At 38.6% G+C, this 20,668-nt stretch overlaps 1 protein-coding gene across 5 annotated transcripts in view; it reads left to right on the top strand.

Moving 5' to 3' along the window:
* Positions 1–20,668, top strand: part of LOC105482632 (CDKAL1 threonylcarbamoyladenosine tRNA methylthiotransferase) — a 714,041-nt gene that overhangs the window by 566,054 nt on the left and 127,319 nt on the right. For all 5 annotated transcript variants that reach the window (XR_011624002.1, XM_071097572.1, XM_071097573.1 and 2 more), the window contains exon 13: positions 19,047–19,109. Coding sequence is in view for 4 of the 5 variants with exons in the window: in XM_071097572.1 (XP_070953673.1) it covers positions 19,047–19,109 (63 nt within the window). In the remaining variant the exon portion in view is untranslated. The remainder of the gene's footprint in view (positions 1–19,046; positions 19,110–20,668) is intronic.

Here is a 20,668-nt window from a genome sequence, read left to right as displayed (position 1 = left end):
ATGGTGACTCACGCCTGTAATCCCAGCACTTTGGGAGGCTGAGGCGGGTGGATCACTTGAGGTCAGGAGTTCGAGACCAGCCTGGTCAACACAGTGAAACCCCATCTCTACTGAAAATACAAAAATTAGCCAGGCGTTATGACAGGCGCCTGTAATCCCAGCTACTCAAGAGTCTGAGGCGGAAGAATCGCTTGAAACTGGGAGGCAGAGGTTGCACTGAACCGAGATCATGCCGCTGCACTCTAGTCTAGGCAACAGAGCAAGACTCCATCTCAAAAAATAAATAAAATAAAATTAGTATGATATAGACAATGTTAAATGATTCTCCCCCATTATCTATGGATACCGGGTCGTGCATTATGCAACTTTACAGTATATTATGCTTATGAAAATTAAAATCATAGCATTTACTTCCATTGACTTTTGAAGCAATAAAACAAAAAAGATTAATTGACATTCTTTTCAACGTCAGTTGATGGTGAGATGAATGTTCTTAAATTCCAATGCCTTAAAAAATTTGCAGATAGGCCAGGTATGGTGGCTGATGTCCACAATCCCAGCACTTTGGGGGCTGTGGTGGGAGGATCTCTTGAGCCCAGAAGTTTGAGACCAGCCTGGGCAACATAGTGAGATCCCTGTCTCTACAAAAAATAAAAAAATTAGCCAGGTGTGGTGGTGCACACCTGTAGTCCCAGCTACTCAGGAGGCTGAGGCAGGAGGATCACTGGAGCCTAGGAGGCAGAGGCTGCAGTAAGCTGTGATCCTGCCACCACATTCTAGCCTGGGCAACAGAACAAGACCCTATCTCTAGAAAAAAACAAAAGTGCAAATAGCAAATTAAAATAGACATACATAATAAATATGTGACTGTGTAGATCCTTTGGTTTGGCCAGCAATGGCCTCTCTGAGGAGGTGACATCTAAGTTAAATGTGAGTAAGGAGTAGCCTTGTGAAGATACTAGGAAAGAGGAGTTGAGGCCGAGGAAACCGCTCACACAAACACCTTCAAAAGAAAATGAGCTTGGAGAAACAAAAAGGAAGGCCCTACAGCTTGAAGCGTCATAGGTGAGAAGACTTGTAGGAAATGAAGTAGGCCAGGTGGTCAAGATCATGGCAAGGTTTATAAGCCAGGATAAGGTCTATAGAGCAAGGTAAGCCATAAATATTAATTCCTATATAGTGAGATTTGAGGATATTGGATTCTTGTTTGCCTCTGAAATATTGCGAATGCATAGCTACAACCAATTAAAACAGGAAGTGACATATGAGCTGAGGTCATGGTGAGAAGAGAGTAGCTTATTCTTGTTTTTTATTGCTATATAGCATGCCAGTGTGAGGGTTATCATCATTCTTTGAATTTATGGAGAGACATCATCTAGTCATTAATGAAGAAAGTTTTTACAAGGGTGATATCGTTGTAGCTTTAAGTAAATAAACATCCGTTACCTTTCAGCTCATAAGATAATGAATACAAGTGATATTATTGAACACCACAGTCATGTTCATTGGAAAACTAGTTAAGAACCTTGTATATTGATAATAGGAATTAACATTTATTGAGTGATTACTATATGCAGACACTGTCCCAAGCATTTTATTGACATTTCATCTCATCTTCATGGCATTCCTACAGTAGACGGTGTGCATATCAAGGCTATAAGTGAAGCCTGTATTTAAGAGCCAACTGGGCCAAAAGGGTAAGCACAACTTCAGCACATCTGATTGCTTTCCATACCTAGCGTACACAGTTTCTTCTGTCTTTGAACACGGTTTTCATAAAATACAAAATCCATTGTGCTTAGTAAAACAAAACCTGAGTTGTAACATTCTACTTTCATAATTCCCTTTGCTGATAGAGACTGATTTATGGATTACGGAGTTATATATTTTTCTACAGCCTCTGGAAGAAAGGAATGCCACTCGTATATATATTAAAGTATACATAAAACAGAATTTCTAGCCTTATCTCAAACTTTTTCACTTTTTATTTATTCAGGGAATGCTAATATTAGATTATTATTTACCTTGTTCTATATATCAATTATTTCAAAAGAGAAATTCATGAATGTCATATGTGTATGTGTGAACTAAGAATATATTTATAAGTACACTAACAATTTTTTTTCCTTTTCCTGAGACAGAGTCTCACTCTGTCACCCAGGTTGGAACGCAGTGTTGCGATAGTGGCTCACTGCAGCATTGCGATAGTGGCTCACTGCAGCATTGCGATAGTGGCTCACTGCAGCCTCACCCTCTTGGGTCATGCGATCCTCTTGCCTCAGCCTCCTAAGTAGTTGGGACTCCAGACGAGCACCACAATGCCTAGCTAATTTGTTGTAGAGACAGGGTCTTATGCTGTTGCTCCAGCTGGTCTTAAACTCCCGGGCTCAAGCGGTCTTCCTGCCTCTGCCTCCCTAAGTGCTGTGACTACAGGCCATGAGTGTACTAACAATTCTTCCAAGAGTAAGTCTGATTTCAGATTTAGAAGGAAAGATTAAGACAGGTCTAGTTTCATTGTCTCTCAGATCCTGCCAGAGTACATCATAGAGCTTTTTAGGACAGGAATTAGTAACCCATAAATATAAAGAGGACAGGCTAGGAGGGGAAACCCCACTACAAAGTTGTGACAGCTGGGGAGTAGCTGGAAATTGGCAGCTCACCTCACCAACCTGAAGAAACCTAAGTGCCAACCTAGCAGTGGGGAAAAACCAAAACCCAAGCTATGAACCAACTTCATATATACCAGAGAGTCCTCAAACGGTCAAGGAATTGGCTGGCACTTTTGAAAGGGAGAATGAAGTAGGAAATGAGGGCACTAAAATAAGGATTGTTTAAAACTACTTAAGAAGCAGCAGCTGGATTGCCCCATTCCCTCCCCAGCTCAGGCTTACAAGTAGCATCTCCTCATTCACACCAACAGAAGACTGCAGGCTCATTCTTTGAGGGGAAAATGAAAAGTCTCTGGACGGAAGAACCTGCAGTACAATTGAGGGCAAGGAGAATTCAGTGCCTATATAGATATCGAATGCCCGCTTTGTTCATTTAGCAGCTAGAATGCTGGCAATCTTGCACACCTTTCCTTGTTGGCAACAGTTTAGAAGAGTTTCTTTGGGAAACCTGATCAGTTCAATACTTAGAGATGTTGACATCAGAGGTTCCATAATTAAACAGTTCAGCCAGATCATCCTGTGTTGAGACTCATAATTGACAAACGCAGCTACAGGCTCAGAACTTTCAATCAGCTTTTATTTTCTGGGTTGGGGGGACGGGGTTTAGATTAAACGATTCTTTTTTTTTTTTTAATTTTATTTTACTTTAAGTTCCAGGATACATGTGCAGAACGTGCACGTTTGTTATATAGGTACACGTGCCATGGTGGTTTGCTGCACCTATCAACCCATCATCTAGGTTTTAAGCCCCACATGCATTAGCTATTTGTCCTAATGCTCTCCCTCCTTTTGCTCCCCACTCACCCTGACAGGCCCTGGTGTGTGTTGGTCCTCTCCCTATGTCCATGTATTCTCATTGTTCAGCTCTGACTTATGAGTGAGAACATCCGGTGTTTGGTTTTCTGTTCCTGTTTTAATTTGCTGAGGATGATCAGTCAACTTTTTAAGCCTCTTACTCTTAAACATAAGTAGCAATCAAGGATTACCAAATACCCGAGGAAAGCCCTAACTAACACAAAGAACAGGACCAAAGCAAACAGATAGGAATGGAGTGATAGAGAAAATAAAAAATAAGAAAGAAATAGGACTGGGCAGGAAGAAGAAAACTTAAAAAAAAAAAAGTTACTGATATTCTCACATAAATGAGAGAAGATGTTTTATTCATGAAATAACATTGAGATATCTTCAAAAAAGTGATTGGGAGAGCAAAAAAGAATTCTTAGAAATTAAAAACATGGTAGCAAAGGTAAACATTCAATAGAATTAGAAGGTTAAAGTAGAGAAAATCTCTACTTTAGAGTAGAGAAAGTAGAACCAAAAAAAAACAAGATGAAAAATAGTAGGAAAAATATAGAAAAATCAAAGAACCAATCCGGGAAGAGTCCAACATTCAAATAATAGTAATTCCAAAACAGAGTAAACAAAGAAAGGAAGAAATTGGCAATACATAATTCAAGGACATTTCTAATGACTGAAGGACATGAATCACAGACTGAAAGCGATCACCACGGACCCAGCATTATGGATGAAATGTACACCCATGCCAAGACAAGAGAGAAAAGCCAGGTCACATTCAAAGGACCAGGACTCAAATTTCAAATTGACTTCAAACTTATCAACAGCACCCAGAGAAGAAATGAGTGATTCCTTCCCTATTTTGAAGAGAAATGCTTTTCATCCTAGAATTTTGTACCCACCAAAGTATTCATCAGATTTCAGGATACTCCTTTCTCAGGAAGCCTTTAGAGAATTTTGGACATCATGAACACAAGAGAGTAAGCTAAGAAAGAAGATATAAATATGTGGGATAAAGGAAACAGCAGACTCAGCACAGATGAGAGGTGAGCGAAATCTCCAGGATGGTAGTAAATGGGACAGCCATGTATCAGAGCTTGAGAATAGACAGATTAAACCAGAATGTGCCAGAAAGGTCCAGAGGAAACTTCTTCAAGAAGATGAAAAGGATAGAATGTTTATTGTGAATGTACTTCTTGAGAGGTGATTTAGATAAGTAGAAGAGAACTTGGATTGAATTGGTCATAAAGACATAGATAACTAACTGAGCTGCTTCTTTTTTTTGAGATAGGGCCTGTCTGTGTTGCAGACTGCAGTGCAGTGGCATGATCATGGTCATGGTTCACTGCAGCCTTGAACTTCCGGTCTCAAGTAATCCTCCCACCTCCCACCTTAGCCTCCTGAGTAGCTGGGTGGGACTGTAGGTGCACCACCACACTTGGCTTTTTTTTTTTTTTTTTTTTTTTTTTTTTTGTAGAGACAGGGTCTTACTATCTTGTCCAGGCTGGTCTCAAACTCCTGTCCTCAAGCTATCCTCCCACCTTGGCCTACCAAAGTGCTGAGACTACAGGCATAAGTCACTGCACTTGTCCATCAAGCATATTGTTTAAATGACTCTTCAGAGAAAACAAAATATACAGACAAGAAAATATAATTAGATATGACATGGGTAAAATCTGAATGGCATGTGTATGATCATGGGAAGTGGAGGTAAGAAATATATACATAGAGTGGGCAGGGGAGGGAATGCAAGCTCATCTTCCCTAGAGGGAAGTTAGGAGATAGTATCTAGTAGTAAAAAATTACCATTAGCAAAAATGACATGTTACTTGGCTTAATATGGAGGTAAATACCAAAATTTGGTATTTACTTCTAAGGACGCAGAAATGGGAAAGGGAAGCTGGGAAGCTATGTGGAGCTGGTTGGTTCTTAGATCATATACACAGATAACTGATTTTGAAAAAAACTGAAAAAATAAGCAAATGCTTTAGGGGGTTTAAGATTAACAAAGTTGCTAAAACAAACAACATACACAAAAATAGGCAAACTCTCCAAAATAGAATCTTATTTAGGTGTACATGAAAATAAAGAGCTAAAAAGATGCTAGAGCTGAAAAAGAAACAAAAAGAACATGTAGCTTCCTCTACAATAAATAGAATGATAAAGAACTTCTAAACTGCCCAGGAATTTAAAATGAAAAAATGAAGATGTTTATGGTCTTGGCTGTCAGTGATAGAAGAAGCTGATAGATCCAGACAATGGGTAAAGAGATGGGGTTTAATTTACTAATAAAATACACAGAGCAGATACTCAAATCTTTAAAATTAATAAATGCTTATTAACATATAGTTATTATAGTTTGAAAATATAAAGCACTATCTGTGTCAAAAGAATGTTTGGACTTTGACACTGATTAAACTTACTTTAAGCATAACTCCTTTAAAATTATCACAATCAGATAGTTCATTGAGCTCTTCTAAGATACTCCTGTCATTTTACATTCTAAGCATGTTGTGTGTTTTACATTCTAAACATGTTTTGTGTTAAACCAACTGACTTTCTTAAAAAACACCTTAGGATCCTCTTCCAATGAGAAAACAGAAAGCATACAGTATATGCAATAAGTGGATGGTTAGGACCTCTTGCTTCTTCGTTATGTCTCTCTGAAGAGTTAAGGAAAAGAGAGAAAGGTGGAGATGAGGTTGGCAGGGATGGGAGAGCAGTATCCCAAGGCTGAGTGGCGAGGCCTAGGCTAAGCCCCTGAAAGTATGGAGAGGATGAATGAAGAATAGTAGGACTTTAACCTTCAGGAGGTCTGTGATGGTGGACCTGAAGCATCACTTTCTGCCTGGTTGCTTGTTACTTAAAATGGCCAGGCCTGTCATTTGATACAGAAACCTACACTGTTTGGGCATCCTTTTCCCGCTTGTGTGAACATGGGTTGATTTCTGAAAGAGTGATTATATAACACAAATTATATATAACTGGAGTTGTTTTAGGTGTTAGAATGGGTGCAGGGGGAAGCTCAGCTACTTTATTTTTCTCTTGCTTTGCTCTTCTGTAATTTCCTAGCCTCTTGGCCCGCCTTTACCCCCCACCCGCCTCTTGCCCCTACACACATAAGTACCTGTACCCCTCCTGCTGATGGCTGACAATGTTGCTTGGCAAAGAGCCAACTTCAGAAATTTTCGTCCACTGGCTATCTCTGTAGTATCTTTTGCTCTACAACATAAAAAAGAATCGACTGATTTCTGAAGTGACATAAAGACGAGAGAATGGAGAAGATTGAGCTGTATATTAAATTGCTTTGTGCTTATCAAATAAAGACTCCTTTGTCATAAAGGCCAAAGATAAAAAAGAAAATGTGTATGTTTAATATATGGAACAAAAATAAGTTTATTTTTGACACAGTACTTGAGGGGAAGATAGGTCAAAAAGCCCAGCCACCCCTGAAATGAATTTTAGACTCTTATTATTGGTTTGATGGGGCAGAGAGAGATATCAGTGATGGTTGCATTGCTGATAGAAATGATTTTTTACAGTAGGTGCTAAATTAGATGTAGAAAGGAGAGTTATCAAACCTACATTGTCATGTCTGACCTTCCAGGTCCCAGTCGAGGAATCATCATAAAAACGAGTTGTGGGCTTATCTAGAGACGCAGCAATAACTGGCAGAGAACAATTTTCGAGCTTCTCTTCAAATGGGGTGACACCAGGGGTTATTCGGGGTCGTGAGAGAGATGCATTGGCTTTGATCAGTTTTTAGAACTGTATAGCAGCTTATCTGTGGGTCAGAGAAATTTCGTTTTCTCCATTCTTTCCTCATCACTTTTTCCCTTGGGTGCGATGTGGATTAGCATCTGGAAGCTGATATGAGGCTCTGAGCATTAATAGAGTTTGCACAGATCCAGACTCTGTTTTCACAATACTGGGCTCAGGCTCAGACTCACTGAATGTTAGATTCAGTAAAGGCACGTTACCATCTCTCCATACATAAAAGGAAGAGAAATACTTAATGACAATATAGAAATACATAGAACTCCAGGATACTAATTAGCAAAACTCACACTGCATTTATTTTATCCAGTTGCACAGTGTTACTCTCTCATAGTTACATCTCTAACATAACTTCCTTTTTTAACTTTGTGTTTAATTATATTGTCTGTCTTTACCAAAATAATTTATTGGTATCAGGCATTATTATTATTAAGCAAATGGTAAAAAAAATAAATAAATAAAACCACTTGTTGTCACCCTTCCTAATTTGAACTTTGAAAACGAAATTAAAAACAGTGTAGTACATAGATAGCAGTGAATTTGTTGCCCCACACTATCTGCTGGGTTTTGAGGATGGGACAGACTTTGAGAGTTTTAGCACTGTAACTGCTAATTTTTCTAAAATAGCAGTGCGAGAATAGTTATCTTGTCATGTGTTAAAGGAACATTTTAAATTTTAGAAATAACTGAAACTTCTTCATGCATTGGTAATATTTATATCAAGAATGTATCCAGAAATACTAAAATTATTGGAAAGTAAAATTCAACAAGTCTTGGATTAAGCCCTATTTGCTTTGCTTTATCAAACAGTTTAGATTTGGGATATTCAAAGGGGCGAGGACATTGATGGGGACACAGTATTTATTCTTGTAGTCTCAGTTATTTGGGTATGTTATAAAACCTAGTGTCTTCAGCCCAGCGTGGTGGTTCACACCTGTAATCCTAGCACTTTGGGAGGCTGAGGCAGTTGGATCACCTGAGGTCAGGAGTTTAAGACCAGCCTGACCAACATGGTGAAACCCTGTCTCTACTAAAAATACAAAAAGAAGGGGGCGTGGTGGCAGGCATCTGTAGTCCCAGCTACTTGGGAGGCTGAGACAGGAGAATGGCTTGAACCTGGGAGGCAGAGGTTGCAGTGAGCTAGAGTGTGCCACTGCTCTCCAGCCTGGGTGACAGAGCAAGACTCTGTCTCATAAAAAAAAAACAAATACAAAAAAAAACTAGTGCCTAATATATGTATATGTGGGCAGCAAATCAGTTGTCTGGCTACATTCTGGACTGCAATTGATTGTTTATTTACTTACTTTTTTAAGGTAAGGGTTAACCATGCTATATAGCTGTTGATTTTTTCCTTTCCTAATATTTTTCTCTCAACAAAAGATACTAAATGCTGTCATTCCCCTGTTCTCTATGGAACTTGTCATTGGAGAAAGGAGCAATCTTTATGAGAGTGCAAACATAGTAAAAAGAAATTCATGCCTTGAATATAAATGGACTCAAAGCAAAATCCCTGGGAAACATGTTTCAAATTCTGGAATTTTTACAATTATTGTCTTGAAGTACTATTTATAGTTATAAAAGTAATAATTCCATCCAGCACAAAAATTTGCATTAGACTTAGTAATCTGGTGAGCAGTGTTAATACCAAATGTCAATATTCAGAACTTTTGGAATTAATCCAACAAACATTTATGCACTCATTGTGTGCCTGCTTGCTTGGTTAAGTATAGTAATTATTTCTTCCCACTGGCTTGAAAGCTCTATTGAGTCCAGTGGCCTCATCCAGCTTTCTTTCTGTCTCACTAGTATGATGCCTGCACAATGGGCACACAGTAAATATGTCGAATGAATATGTCATTCAATTAATCACCTAAGTTTTAGAGCTCGGCGAATGGATTTTAGATATAAAGGATGAGAATGGAGACAGAAACTGGTTGGGAGGCTCTTATGAGGAATAGAAACAGCAATTGAATATCTACTCACAGAGGAATGACCAAGTAGTGCTGAGGTGGCCTAAGTCGCCAAGTGCTCAGGGATTGAGTGATTTAACTATATAAGGTGGGAGTGGGAGATTGTAGGGGGAATGAAGGACAAAGCAATGTGGAAGCTCAGGTTACTGACAAGAAATAGATTGAAGTGTTGTGTCTGAATTTAGAACCTGGAGGGAAAAGGTGACCTGAATGGATAGTTTGAAGAACTAGAAGTTTCAATGAAGGTAAAACTGAAATGTTGTGAACTTAAAGGGGTACACGGCCTTTTTTTTTTTTTTTTTTTTTTTTTTTTTGGCCATCTCCCATATGCAAGGCACTTGAATAAAGTGTTACTGAAGGAAGGGATGCTATCCAGATGACCGACACGTAGTTTCTTTCTTCGAGGTGGAGTTAACTCACGATGAAAGTGGTAAAGAGATCTCTGGAAGCACATAGGTGGGTTCTTTCTGTTTGGGAGGATCCTGCATGGAAGAAGTGATCTTTGAATTGGGCCCTTTGGAATGAATTTAATACATGGAGATGGTGGCAGGGGCATTCCAGGCAGAGGGAGTAGCATTAGCAAGATGTGGAGTCAGAAAAATGCAGGGTCTCTAAGGAACAAGACATTGCCTTTGGTGTTAGCTGGAAAAGTGGGACAAGCTTGAATGCAGAAGTTGAAATTTGATTCTCTGAGCAGTAGGGAGTCCTAAACGGAAGAGTGCCTTAGTTGACCATGCATTATAAAGCTTACTCTGGCCTCAGTAAAGGGGGATTAAACAAAGGTTCTAAACTCTGGCTTCACATTCGCATCACCTGGAGAAAGTTTTAAAACCCGACTCCTGGGCTGCACCCTGTATCAATTAGGATATCCGGCACTGGGACCCACACCTCAGTATTATTTAAAGCCCCAGGTGATTCCAATTTGTAGCCAGGGTTGCAAACCAACGGTTTAGAGCAAGGGTTAGCAAACTCTAAAAAAGGGCCACATAGTAAATATTTTCAGCTTTATAGGCTGTACATTTTCTATTGTGACCATTCAACTCTGCCATGACAGCAGTAAAGCAACCATGGACAATGTTAATAAAGGAATGAGCATGACTGTGTTCCAATAAAACTTTATGTATATAAATTTGAATTTCATACAATTTTTATGTGTCACAAATATTCTTGTGCTTTTTATTTTTTTTCAGCCATTGTTAAATGTACAGACAAATTACAGACTATACAAAAGGCAGCCAGTAGTATTTGGCCCACAGGTCATATTTTGCCAACCATTGATTTAGAGGGTGAAGATTGGACACAGGTAGTCCAGGAAAGAAAACAATACTATAATAATCCAGATAAGACATACAGTTAACAATTGTGGTCAGTTAGAAGGGCAGAGTGAAGGTTAGTGATATTGAATTGAGATTTATGGCAACTCATGTTCTTGTGGGCTACTTTTGAGCACCCAGAAGTTGTCAGACAAAGGACGTTTGAATGAACTATTGTGGTGTACTTACTGCCCTTTGACTTTGTCTTTTTATTTTGCAGGGATTTGACCTATGTTTTAAGGCTGTTTCTGGCCTAACTGCTAGTAAAGGCTAATCATTTTGGCAACACTTATTACTATAAATTAGTTAAGTCTCTTGCTTTCCTCATGTGCTAGCCTTGCCTTTGTTACCAAATAATGACCTTTCCTTGCAAAGAAATGTTCTCTTTAGAAAATAAAATGGGGTTGATAGGAGAAGGTATGGCAACCTACATTTTATCACACATCACTGAATTAACACAGAATTCTCTATTTGCATTTTCTTCAGCATTTGTTGCCTAGTTAAATACCTGCCAGGATAAATGGTGCCTGCTCCTCTCCCACCCCCACTCCCTGTCCCCTGTGAAAATGAGAGGCTGATGGTTGCAACTTCCTTTCTCTAAGGTTATTTTAGAAACCGTAAGGCTGAAAAAAAAAAAAAAAAAAAGTATTTCCCACTGATATCTACTGTGATTTAAAATCAGCTATACATTTGCACATTTGCTTGGTTATTTTATTTGAATATCATTACAGTTGGGTGAACAAATTCACTTACCTATTTTCTAACTTCCACTCTTAGAGAAGTCTACTGTTTTGGTGTCCTCTAAGAAATGCTTACTCTATGCCCCCACCACTTGGATATGGGAGAAACTGAAGACCCTGATAACTTTCCTTGAATCTGCTGTAAATGGATGGAGAGAAAGAAATTCAAGACAGCAGTCAAAAGCATTTATGGTCATCTTAGTTATTTTGCAGACCTACCTAGAGAGTAAGGGGTAAAAAAAATATATGGCATAGAGCCACAGCCTCCTTGTTCTTTGTTTTCCCTGCCACCCTCACAGTAATTTCTCATAAAAGAATAAGGAAGTATTATATGTGCCTTATGAAGGAAAAGCAGATGAGATTTTGAAGAGTTTGCCTGTTTCCTTGTGTATTTTGGGATTTTTTTTTTTTTTATCACTAACTGTATTTTACATCATTGATGTTATAATTGATTTCTAAAATTTGAGGTTCATGGTTTAAATCCCAGGGACTTTTTTTCCCCTTCTTCTCATTGATCTTAAATGAGTATTATCATCTTAGGGACACTATCAAAATATGTATAATATAAAAGTGAGATTGTGATTGAGCGCTGATATTTTCAAGTACTTTTAATTAAGCTTCTGATGCTTTACACATTGATAACACAATAAAAAGTCCAGTGTATTAAATTAGCTTTCCATTTATTTTTCAGAAGCACTTACCAGCTAGGGAACTAAATATACAGTAGCAGGTTGTACTGCAGCCACAGCCTTACTGTGCCCCAGAGGAATTCTTACATAGAGAGTCCATTCTTTTATGGAAAGGAAGAGGTCAAGAAATAAGGCAAAGCTGCAGGCATAATACAGAGATTAAAATGACTGATAGAATTCAGAACACAGAATGGCAGTAGCTGAAAGACAGTGGGGAACCGATCCAGAATCATAGAGGCTAACAGTTGGAAGAGACCTTTGGGATCATCTTGACTAGTGTTTCTCATCTTTGGCCACACTTTGGAAATACCCGAGAGCTTTTAAATAATACACTTTTGTCCAGGCCCCAGAAGACCAATTAAGTCAGAGTCACTGGGGATTAGGATTGAGGCTTTGGTATATTTTAAAGATTCGCTAATAGTTCTAACCTGCAACAAGGATTGAGAAGCAGTGGCCAAATCTAGCGTCTTCATTTTATATAGGAAGTACAGAGCAGATACCTGGCCCAAGACCAAACAGCTATTGTTCGCTAGGATTTTAACCTCAATCTTCTTATCTTCTTGCCTCCATCGCTCTACATTCTCCCTGTGTGATCCCATCCCTGTCCTGCTTTAAATTACGCCAATATGCTCATGACTCCCAAGTCCTTTATATCTAACTTCCTTCTTATTTTCTCTCCAAATGTCTTACAGCCTCCTCAAGTGCCCTATATTCAGAACTGAATTATCTTTTTTTCCCCCAGTCTCCAAACCCGTCTCAGTCTAGATTCTTCTGTCAATGAAGGGTACTTCTCCTGTTTGGTTATCTGTGCCAGTAGCCTGGGAGTCTTCTTCTGCTCATGCCTCTCGGTACTCCTATCTAATCAGTTACCAAGAGCTGTCCATCCTGCTTCCCAGCTGTTAATCAGATCTGTCCCGCCTTCTCCCCTTGCCCCTAGCTTAATTTAAGGTGTTATTTTTTTTCTGAGTGATTTTGCAACAGCCTCTCCTACTGTCTTCAGCTACTTGCCTTTGTCCCACTTGGGCTTTATCTTTAACACCATTAGGAAGCTCTTTCTGAAGCACAAATTGGATCATTTGTCACTGCATTTTTTGCATTATGTGTTCTAATCATTTAGCCATTTCTTCAGCCCAACTAGGTACTCCCTTTTCTCTCTGTCTCCATGTACCTATATTCAGTCTTCTTCGTTATAGTCTATAAAAGCATAATCTATCTATGGAATCAGTTCTTTTATGCCTGCTTTTATCAAACACTGAACTCTCCCATCAGAAATAACATTTTCCTTCTTCAACCAAATGCTGTCACATTGCTGACTGAATGTAATGGGCCCAGCATTGCCCACACCCTTATTTTGGAACCCACCCCTGCAGGAAGTTCCCAAGGTAAACATCAGACCTGCCTTAGCGTCAGTCCACATCCTTGGTAGTTAACACCTTCACTGCACTCAGTGTTTACTGGCTTCTTCATTTCCTATCCCTGACTTCAGTGTCTCTTATTGCATCTTAGTAAGCCCTTGTTCTCTGCGTGACTCTCCCAGTTCCTGACTAGTTCTTCACCAAGGACCCCTTGACCCTCAGTCACTTGTTGTTTTCATCTTGCACCTCTTGGCTCTTTCAGCCCTTTTGCCTTAGGATGTAGTTTTCTAACTTCTACTGTCTGTTTCTGTCATGTAGTAACTCACCAGTCCTGGAGCCCTAGCATGTATTACTTGGAATTGCACTCCAGTCTCTTTTGGAATTTTTTTCGGGCATAACTCTTGGTCCCCATTAGACCACCATTGCCTTTTTGCCTCAGGCACTCCTGTGTGACTCTATTCCGAACCTGATTGTCCAGTTCGTGAGTTGCCTTAGTTCCTTATCTTTTCCTCCTGCCTTTCTGCTACCTGCCAGTTGACAGGCTAACTACCTAGGCTCTCTACCAGAAAGGGAGCAGGAAAAATGCAGCATGCTGAAACTCAACCCTGCTCCTTTGGCTTCTTACCACAAAGTATGATGAAGGCTTGCAGAACATTTAAATTGTATTGTAATATACCTTAAACATATCAAACCCTTTGAAAACTTGTAGGCTTTATCGTTTTTAAGACTCTGTATGTAGAAATGAAGTCCATAGTCTTATTATAGCTTTTCCTTATAATAACACCGTTTTATTTGGGAAAACTTTAATCAACAACTAGAGAATGGATACAGAAAGCATTGAATTGGTTTGGGGAACCAAAAGAAGTTAAGTTCGTGGATACTGCTAAAATTTGATTGGTTGTATAACCTCACATTCAGAATACAAGCTGTTATAACATGTGGAGCCTCTTTTAGAACTGAGCTCTGTTATGTATCTTTGATAAAAATTGAAATGATTACATTGTCTGGAAACCTGAACTGTTAAAAATACTCTCTTGGGGTCTTTAGTTTTGTTTGGTTTTGTCTGTAAAGGAGTTTAAACATGAGTATAAGAAAAAAAAAAAAAGGTCATCAGTGTTTTCTGTCCTTGGAGAGTGGAATATGAAAGCAATTTATGAAGTGCCTGTAAGATGAAGATTACAGAGGTTCAGCTTCTCGGGAATCTAGAAGTTTTACCAAACATGCATACTGCCTCATTTTTTAAACCCACGGCAGCCCACATAGAATGCAGGACGCAGCATGTAATTACTTTTAAATATCCTCTCATCTCTGTGACCTGTACCTTGGGATTAATGATGAAGGTAACTTCAAGTACCTTGTACAATTTGGGGAAAAATGTTTGCCATACTCACAGTACTCTGGCCACCCTTGTTACAAGTCCATCACGCAACTTAACATGTTTACTTTTTAAACGTTTGGAGAACTAACAGGTGGTTACATGACTGAGATGTTTGTTTTAACAGGCTAAAAACTGGGAGGTAATTTAGGCATACGCTATGATGCAATAGGAAAATACCTAATTATTCCATTTTTGGCTCAGCTTTTCGTTTCAGTTAAAACTGCTGATAGCAAGGCTCGACAGGTTTGGTAGAGTAGTTCTCTTAACATTGCCTACATAGGAGAAACTGGCTCACTAGTAATAATGGCTGTGTTTTAGTTACTTGTGTATGAAACTTACTTGGCTTTAGTGCTAGAACTTAGTAAAGGATTTCTTCTCAGAGCTTCTGTCATCAGCAGTTACAGTGTGAATACAGACAGCTCTGAAAGCCCCATATCTATTTCAGCATGCTCTAGAAAGCCACTTGGAGTGTTTTTTGCCTGTACATCGAAGCACTGAGGAGATATCCTGAAAACAAGACAGCTAATTGTTATTATGCTTGGTACATTCATCCCAGTGTTTCAGTATATAGGTTACGATTGGCTCTTGGAACTGTCCATTGAGCAAATAGAAGGAGCCAGGAATTTTGCAGGGTAGCTAGTTGTTCATGGGGTTTGGAGTTAAGGGACGACTTCCAGAAGCAGACATGGTCAGGGATAGAGATTCTAGATCAGGGGTGGTTACCTTTCTCTATAAAGGGCCATATAGTAAGGACTTTAGGATTTGTGGCTGCATTTCAATAAAACTTTAAAAAAAAAAATAAAAACAGGCAGCAGGTCGGATTGGCTACAGGTCCATAGTTTGCCAACCCCTGTTCTGGATTCCAGAAGATACTCCACTGTTGTGTGACTGATCTCAGAGGAAGAATAGCAGTGGTTTTCAGTTAACTGGGTGGATGCCTATAACCTTCAATATGCCAAGACTTCACAGTATTTGTATATAATAAATTTGTTGTCAGAAAAGGCATTGTTTCTTTACTGGGTCTTTGAGGCTAATATGCATAGTGTTATTTAGTTATCCTCCATTTATTTCCCAAAATTGAGGTACTTAGGATAAAAAGCATGTATAAGTGTTAGCCATCAAAGTAAAATCAAAACCTACATTAGGTCACACGAAACAACTTCTGAATATTCCTTTTCCACCTGCCAATGCAAGCTGGTCACTCAGCCGTTTCTGATAAGCCTCAGTTCTTGGGGCACCTCCTAAGTTTAATACTGATATGCTACCTATTTTATTTTATCTAGCATAATTTCCTTTCTGAAAATATTTTCCCCAGTGTTTTATATCAAGTCTCTTAACAAAGGAAGTGTTAGTCTACATCATTTTTCTTCTGATTGAAGTATAAGCCAAGAACTGTTTCACCGAATAAGTGGGCATATGCAAAGAAAAGAAAAAATTATAAGCTAATGAAATTTTGATGGGCAAATGACCTGTTCAAAGCAGATTCCAAGGCTCACAGAACTAACATTTCATTAGCCACAGGAACTGTTTCCAATTATCTTACTGATACATTTTTGCTCTCCAGGGGAAAGGAGTGTTAAATTACTTTAGAATTTGGTGGTCAGAAGCACTGCTCAGAGGTGGAGAGAGAAGGCAGGAATTTTGACTGAGCTGCAGGAGAGATGACTTTTCAGTGGGTGTCAGATGGTAGCAACAAGGCCAGGTGATTTGAAGGACTGCCACTGGAATTGTGACTTCAAAGACAGCTCTGAAATAGGGAAACTGATCTACAAGGAAACTCATACTATGAGTATGCACAAATGATTTTATTTACAAGGTGCTTATTAATATCGGGTCCAACTGCTTAACTAAGGAGATGCAGAAGATTATGTAGAGCTAGGCAGGGGTCTGCGGCACTGGGGAGGTATGATAGCTGTGTCCTTGAGGACACTAGAGGAGGTAGAAGATACTTCCCTAGAACACAAGATAGCAGTCTAGGATTCATTCACAAGTGATGACAGAAGCAGTCTCCTGGCAGTTGGAATAACATCAGAGTAGAAACAGAAGCAAGACAGGGGCAATGTTAAGGACCAACAGACCACCTGTGTGACAGAATTTCAAGATGTGGTTGTGGGCTAACCTATGATGGACAAGAAATAAATTCTGTTATTGCCAGCTAGGAAAATGTTCAATATCTGTTCTAAAAACATTGATTGCCTCTGTAAATTTAGAAACATTCTAACCTTTAAATGGAAGAGAGAAATTCTTGAGAATTACCAACTTAAGCTGAGATCCCTTCTCTCATTCACTGTTGCTGAGGGGGACAAATTGGTGCAATGTTTGTGGGGAGGAGGCAATTTGACTTTACCTGTTAAGGTAATACATGTGTGTATTGTCTGATCCTGAAACTGGATTTCCATAATTTATTATTTTTAAATACACTCAGGCTGGCAAAGATGTTTGTGCAAAGATTATGATTATATTAAAAAACTGAAATGAATTACAGAAAAGTTTGCATTTGTAAAGTTTTTGGATGTCAAAAACTTTGAAAAACTCCCTTTAGAGAATTGCTGATCTGTACGTACAACCAAGGAAGTTTTGCCAGGACAAATTGTGTAGTGGAAAAAGTAAATTTCAGAACAACGTATAGTCTTCCTTCCATAACTGCAAGTTCCACATCTGTGGATTCAACAAACAGGGCATCAAAAATATTTAGAAAAATTAAAAAGAACAGCCAGGCTTGGTGTGTCGCACCTGTGATCCCAGGTAGAGGCTGAGGCAAAAGGAGCACTTGAGCCCAGGAGCTCAAGGCTGCAGTGAGCGATGATCGTACCGCTGTACTGCAGCCTGGGCCACAGCGTGAGATCCTGTCTCTAAATAATAACGATAATAAGGGTACAATTTAAAATAATACACATAAAATACAGTGTAACAACTATTTACATAGTATTTACATTGTATGAGATATTCTAAGCAATCTAGAGATGACTTAAAGCGTACAAGAGGATGTGTATAGGTTACATGCAAATTCTGCATTATTTGATATAAGGGGCTTGAGCATCAGTGGATTTTGGTATCTATGGGGAGTACTAAGGGATAGCTGTACATAGAATAATCTCTTTTCTTTGAAAGCAATGGTAATCTGTGTGTGTGTGTGTGCGTGCGCGCATGTGTGTATGCATAGAAGATTCAGACCCATACACAAATTGCTCATGGTGGTTATGGGGCAGGGATCACAGTGGATGAGGAAAAAGCCACTTTTATATTAACTAATTGGCTGTAGTAAGAAAACGTCTTACTTCTTGCTTGCCACAGACACACCCAGGAGCAGGGGATGGAGAGGGGACTCATGTAATGCCTGGGTTCAGCTTAAGAAGAGCATGTCATTAGAAGTGAAAAGAGCCTTCTCTTTTTTTGGGGGGTGGGGGATGGAGTCTCCCTCTGTCACCCGGGCTGGAGTGCCGTGATACAATATTGGCTCACTGCAACCTCTGCCTCCCAAGTTCAAGTGATTCTCCTGCCTCAGCCTCCTGAGTAATTTGGATTACAGACGTCCACCACCACACCTGGCTAATTTTTTTGGTAATTTTAGTAGAGACTGGGTTTCTCCATGTTGGCCAGGCTGATCTTGAACTCCTGGCCTCAAGCGATCCGCCCACTTCGGCCTCCCAAAGTGCTAGGATTACAAGCATGAGGCACCATGCTTGGCCAAAAGAACCTTTTCTTCATAACTAATCTATGAGGCTTATGTGTCATCATTACAGATATTAAGAGTTATATGCCTGTATAACTCATACATTCTTTTATTCATTAACTTAGCCAATATTTATTGAGTACCTACTGTGTGTAAAACACCATGCAAGGTACCTAGGCTATATAGCAGTGACACAATAAAGGTATCCTCACAGCAGCAAGCTCAAGCAGACAGACCCAAGCCATAACCAGGAAGCCTGAAGGAGGCGTATCGTTTAAATGAATGAATGTCTGTGCCCAGTTCTGAGTAACAGCAGTTGGTATTACAATGAAAATAGAAGTGCCTGTGTATTAAATTTTCTTTCTTTTTCAGTTTTTTCTTCATTTTAGTCTTAGATATCTATTTTATGTATTTTCAAATACAGTTTTTGATGATGATTAGTGTTTTAGTTATGAAATCTTCTAGGAAGAGGTCACCTGGTTGTTCTGTGACAATGACCCACATAACCGTAAAGTGACTTTGGTTTTTAATTGCATCCCTGTGTCTCCTCAGCCTCCACAAAAGAAGAATCTCTAAAAAAATAAACAATATCTTTATATATGTAGATAGAGATATATACACACGTATATTTTTTATCTGCTGTCAACTGAATTGTTTGTATGTTGTTTTTGTTTTTTCTTTTCACAGAAAAAGCAAAGGACAAAAGATCTTTCTCGGGTATTTCATTCTTACAGTCCATATAATCACAAGGTAAGAGAAGCATGTTAATAGCATATTAAGTATTAAAGTCTTTCCGAATGTATAGTACAATTTTCACCAAGATACGGTGATTATGAAATACACTTGCCAATTACATTTATATTTCAATTTAAATTTTTTAGCTCTTTATCCCTTTTAAAGAAAACAGAAATGTTATATTTCTGAACTATAATAATTATATTTTATTCACATTGAAATCTAGTTATATATTGGCACTGAAATCTCAAAGACAGTGAAAAGATACATTTTGGGGTATATTTTGTTTGGTTAGTTTTTGTGTTTTCTCTCTGAACACTGTACTGGAGGAACTTAGGTTTCGGATTGGTAAAGATATTTGAAATGCTGACTGCAAAACTTGATTCTTCATTGCTCCTGATAGATTATTTTTCTAAATAAAAATCCTAATAAAAATTAGTACCTAGCATTATATCTGAAATATCTACTGCCTAGAGCTTTGCTACACAGAAAATGACCAAATAACATAACGACCCCCATGTACCCCTCCCACAGCTTCATAGATTCATAGTCAGTCTTGTTTCATTTATACCCTACATTCTCCATCCCTCATATTTGAAGAATTCCTAGACATCTTTTCACTTGTAAGTATTTTACAATATATTTGTAAAAGATAAGGACTCTTTTAAAAAGAAAAAATATGTAGCCATTTTTAAGAAAATGCTTAACACCACATCTTCATGGGGAAATAGATTACAAGGTTTCTGAGACTTGCGCAAAACTTCTAAACCATGTAAGATTCCAGTAAATCTGTTAATTCGAGGTGATTTCAGAAGCAAACAAAAAATGTGCACAGTTGAAATGCTAATATAAACTTAAATCTTTATCTATGAATTTACAGGGAGACATGTGGTAGGGATTTTTTAACTAGCCAAAATAAGTAGTGTGAAAACTACTTTCCTCGGTTGAAAATACAGAGATGTCTGGATTCAGGAGGGAAAAATTGTGCCAGTTCATAGAAGTTGAAAAGAATTTGAAACACTAGCTTCTAGTGTTTCTATAGTGACCAATTGACTTAAGCACCAAAACTTGTAAAAGAGATGTTTATGCTTCATGTGACCATGGTGATATGTAATACTAAAAATTATCTCATTCCAAGTTACATTTTTCAAGCTAAATCAATCACATTGCAGAATGCAGCAATTTGTTTGAAAGAGATTGAGAGAGCCAATAGTGTCTGACAATGCACACAGAAGGAGCAGGCTGATAAGTAATACAACAGCAAAAGGAATGAGATTGGCCAGATTTCTGAAGGTAACATTGCATTTTTTTTTTTTTTTAGATGAAGCCACTTAATGAACATAAGTGCAGCAGTGGCTAAAGTTAACATTTAACAACAACAAAAAAAAGGCAATGGCAAATCACAGGTTTTGCCTGGCTTGTCTAGATTTCGCCCACTTCTAACATTTTTAAATTCTCAGTTAAGGGAAATTCCATTCTTTTATTAGAACTCTTAATGGAACCTAGCCATTTGCAGCTTCTACCAGCTTCCTCTTCATATCCTTTGTGGCATTGTATCAAAGTCACCTCAGATT

This window comes from Macaca nemestrina, chromosome 5 (genome assembly GCF_043159975.1).
Source record: "Macaca nemestrina isolate mMacNem1 chromosome 5, mMacNem.hap1, whole genome shotgun sequence".
Taxonomy (NCBI): Eukaryota; Metazoa; Chordata; class Mammalia; order Primates; family Cercopithecidae; genus Macaca; species Macaca nemestrina.
The sequence above is the reverse complement of the archived record's forward strand: the minus strand, read 5'-3'. Positions and strand labels throughout refer to the sequence as shown.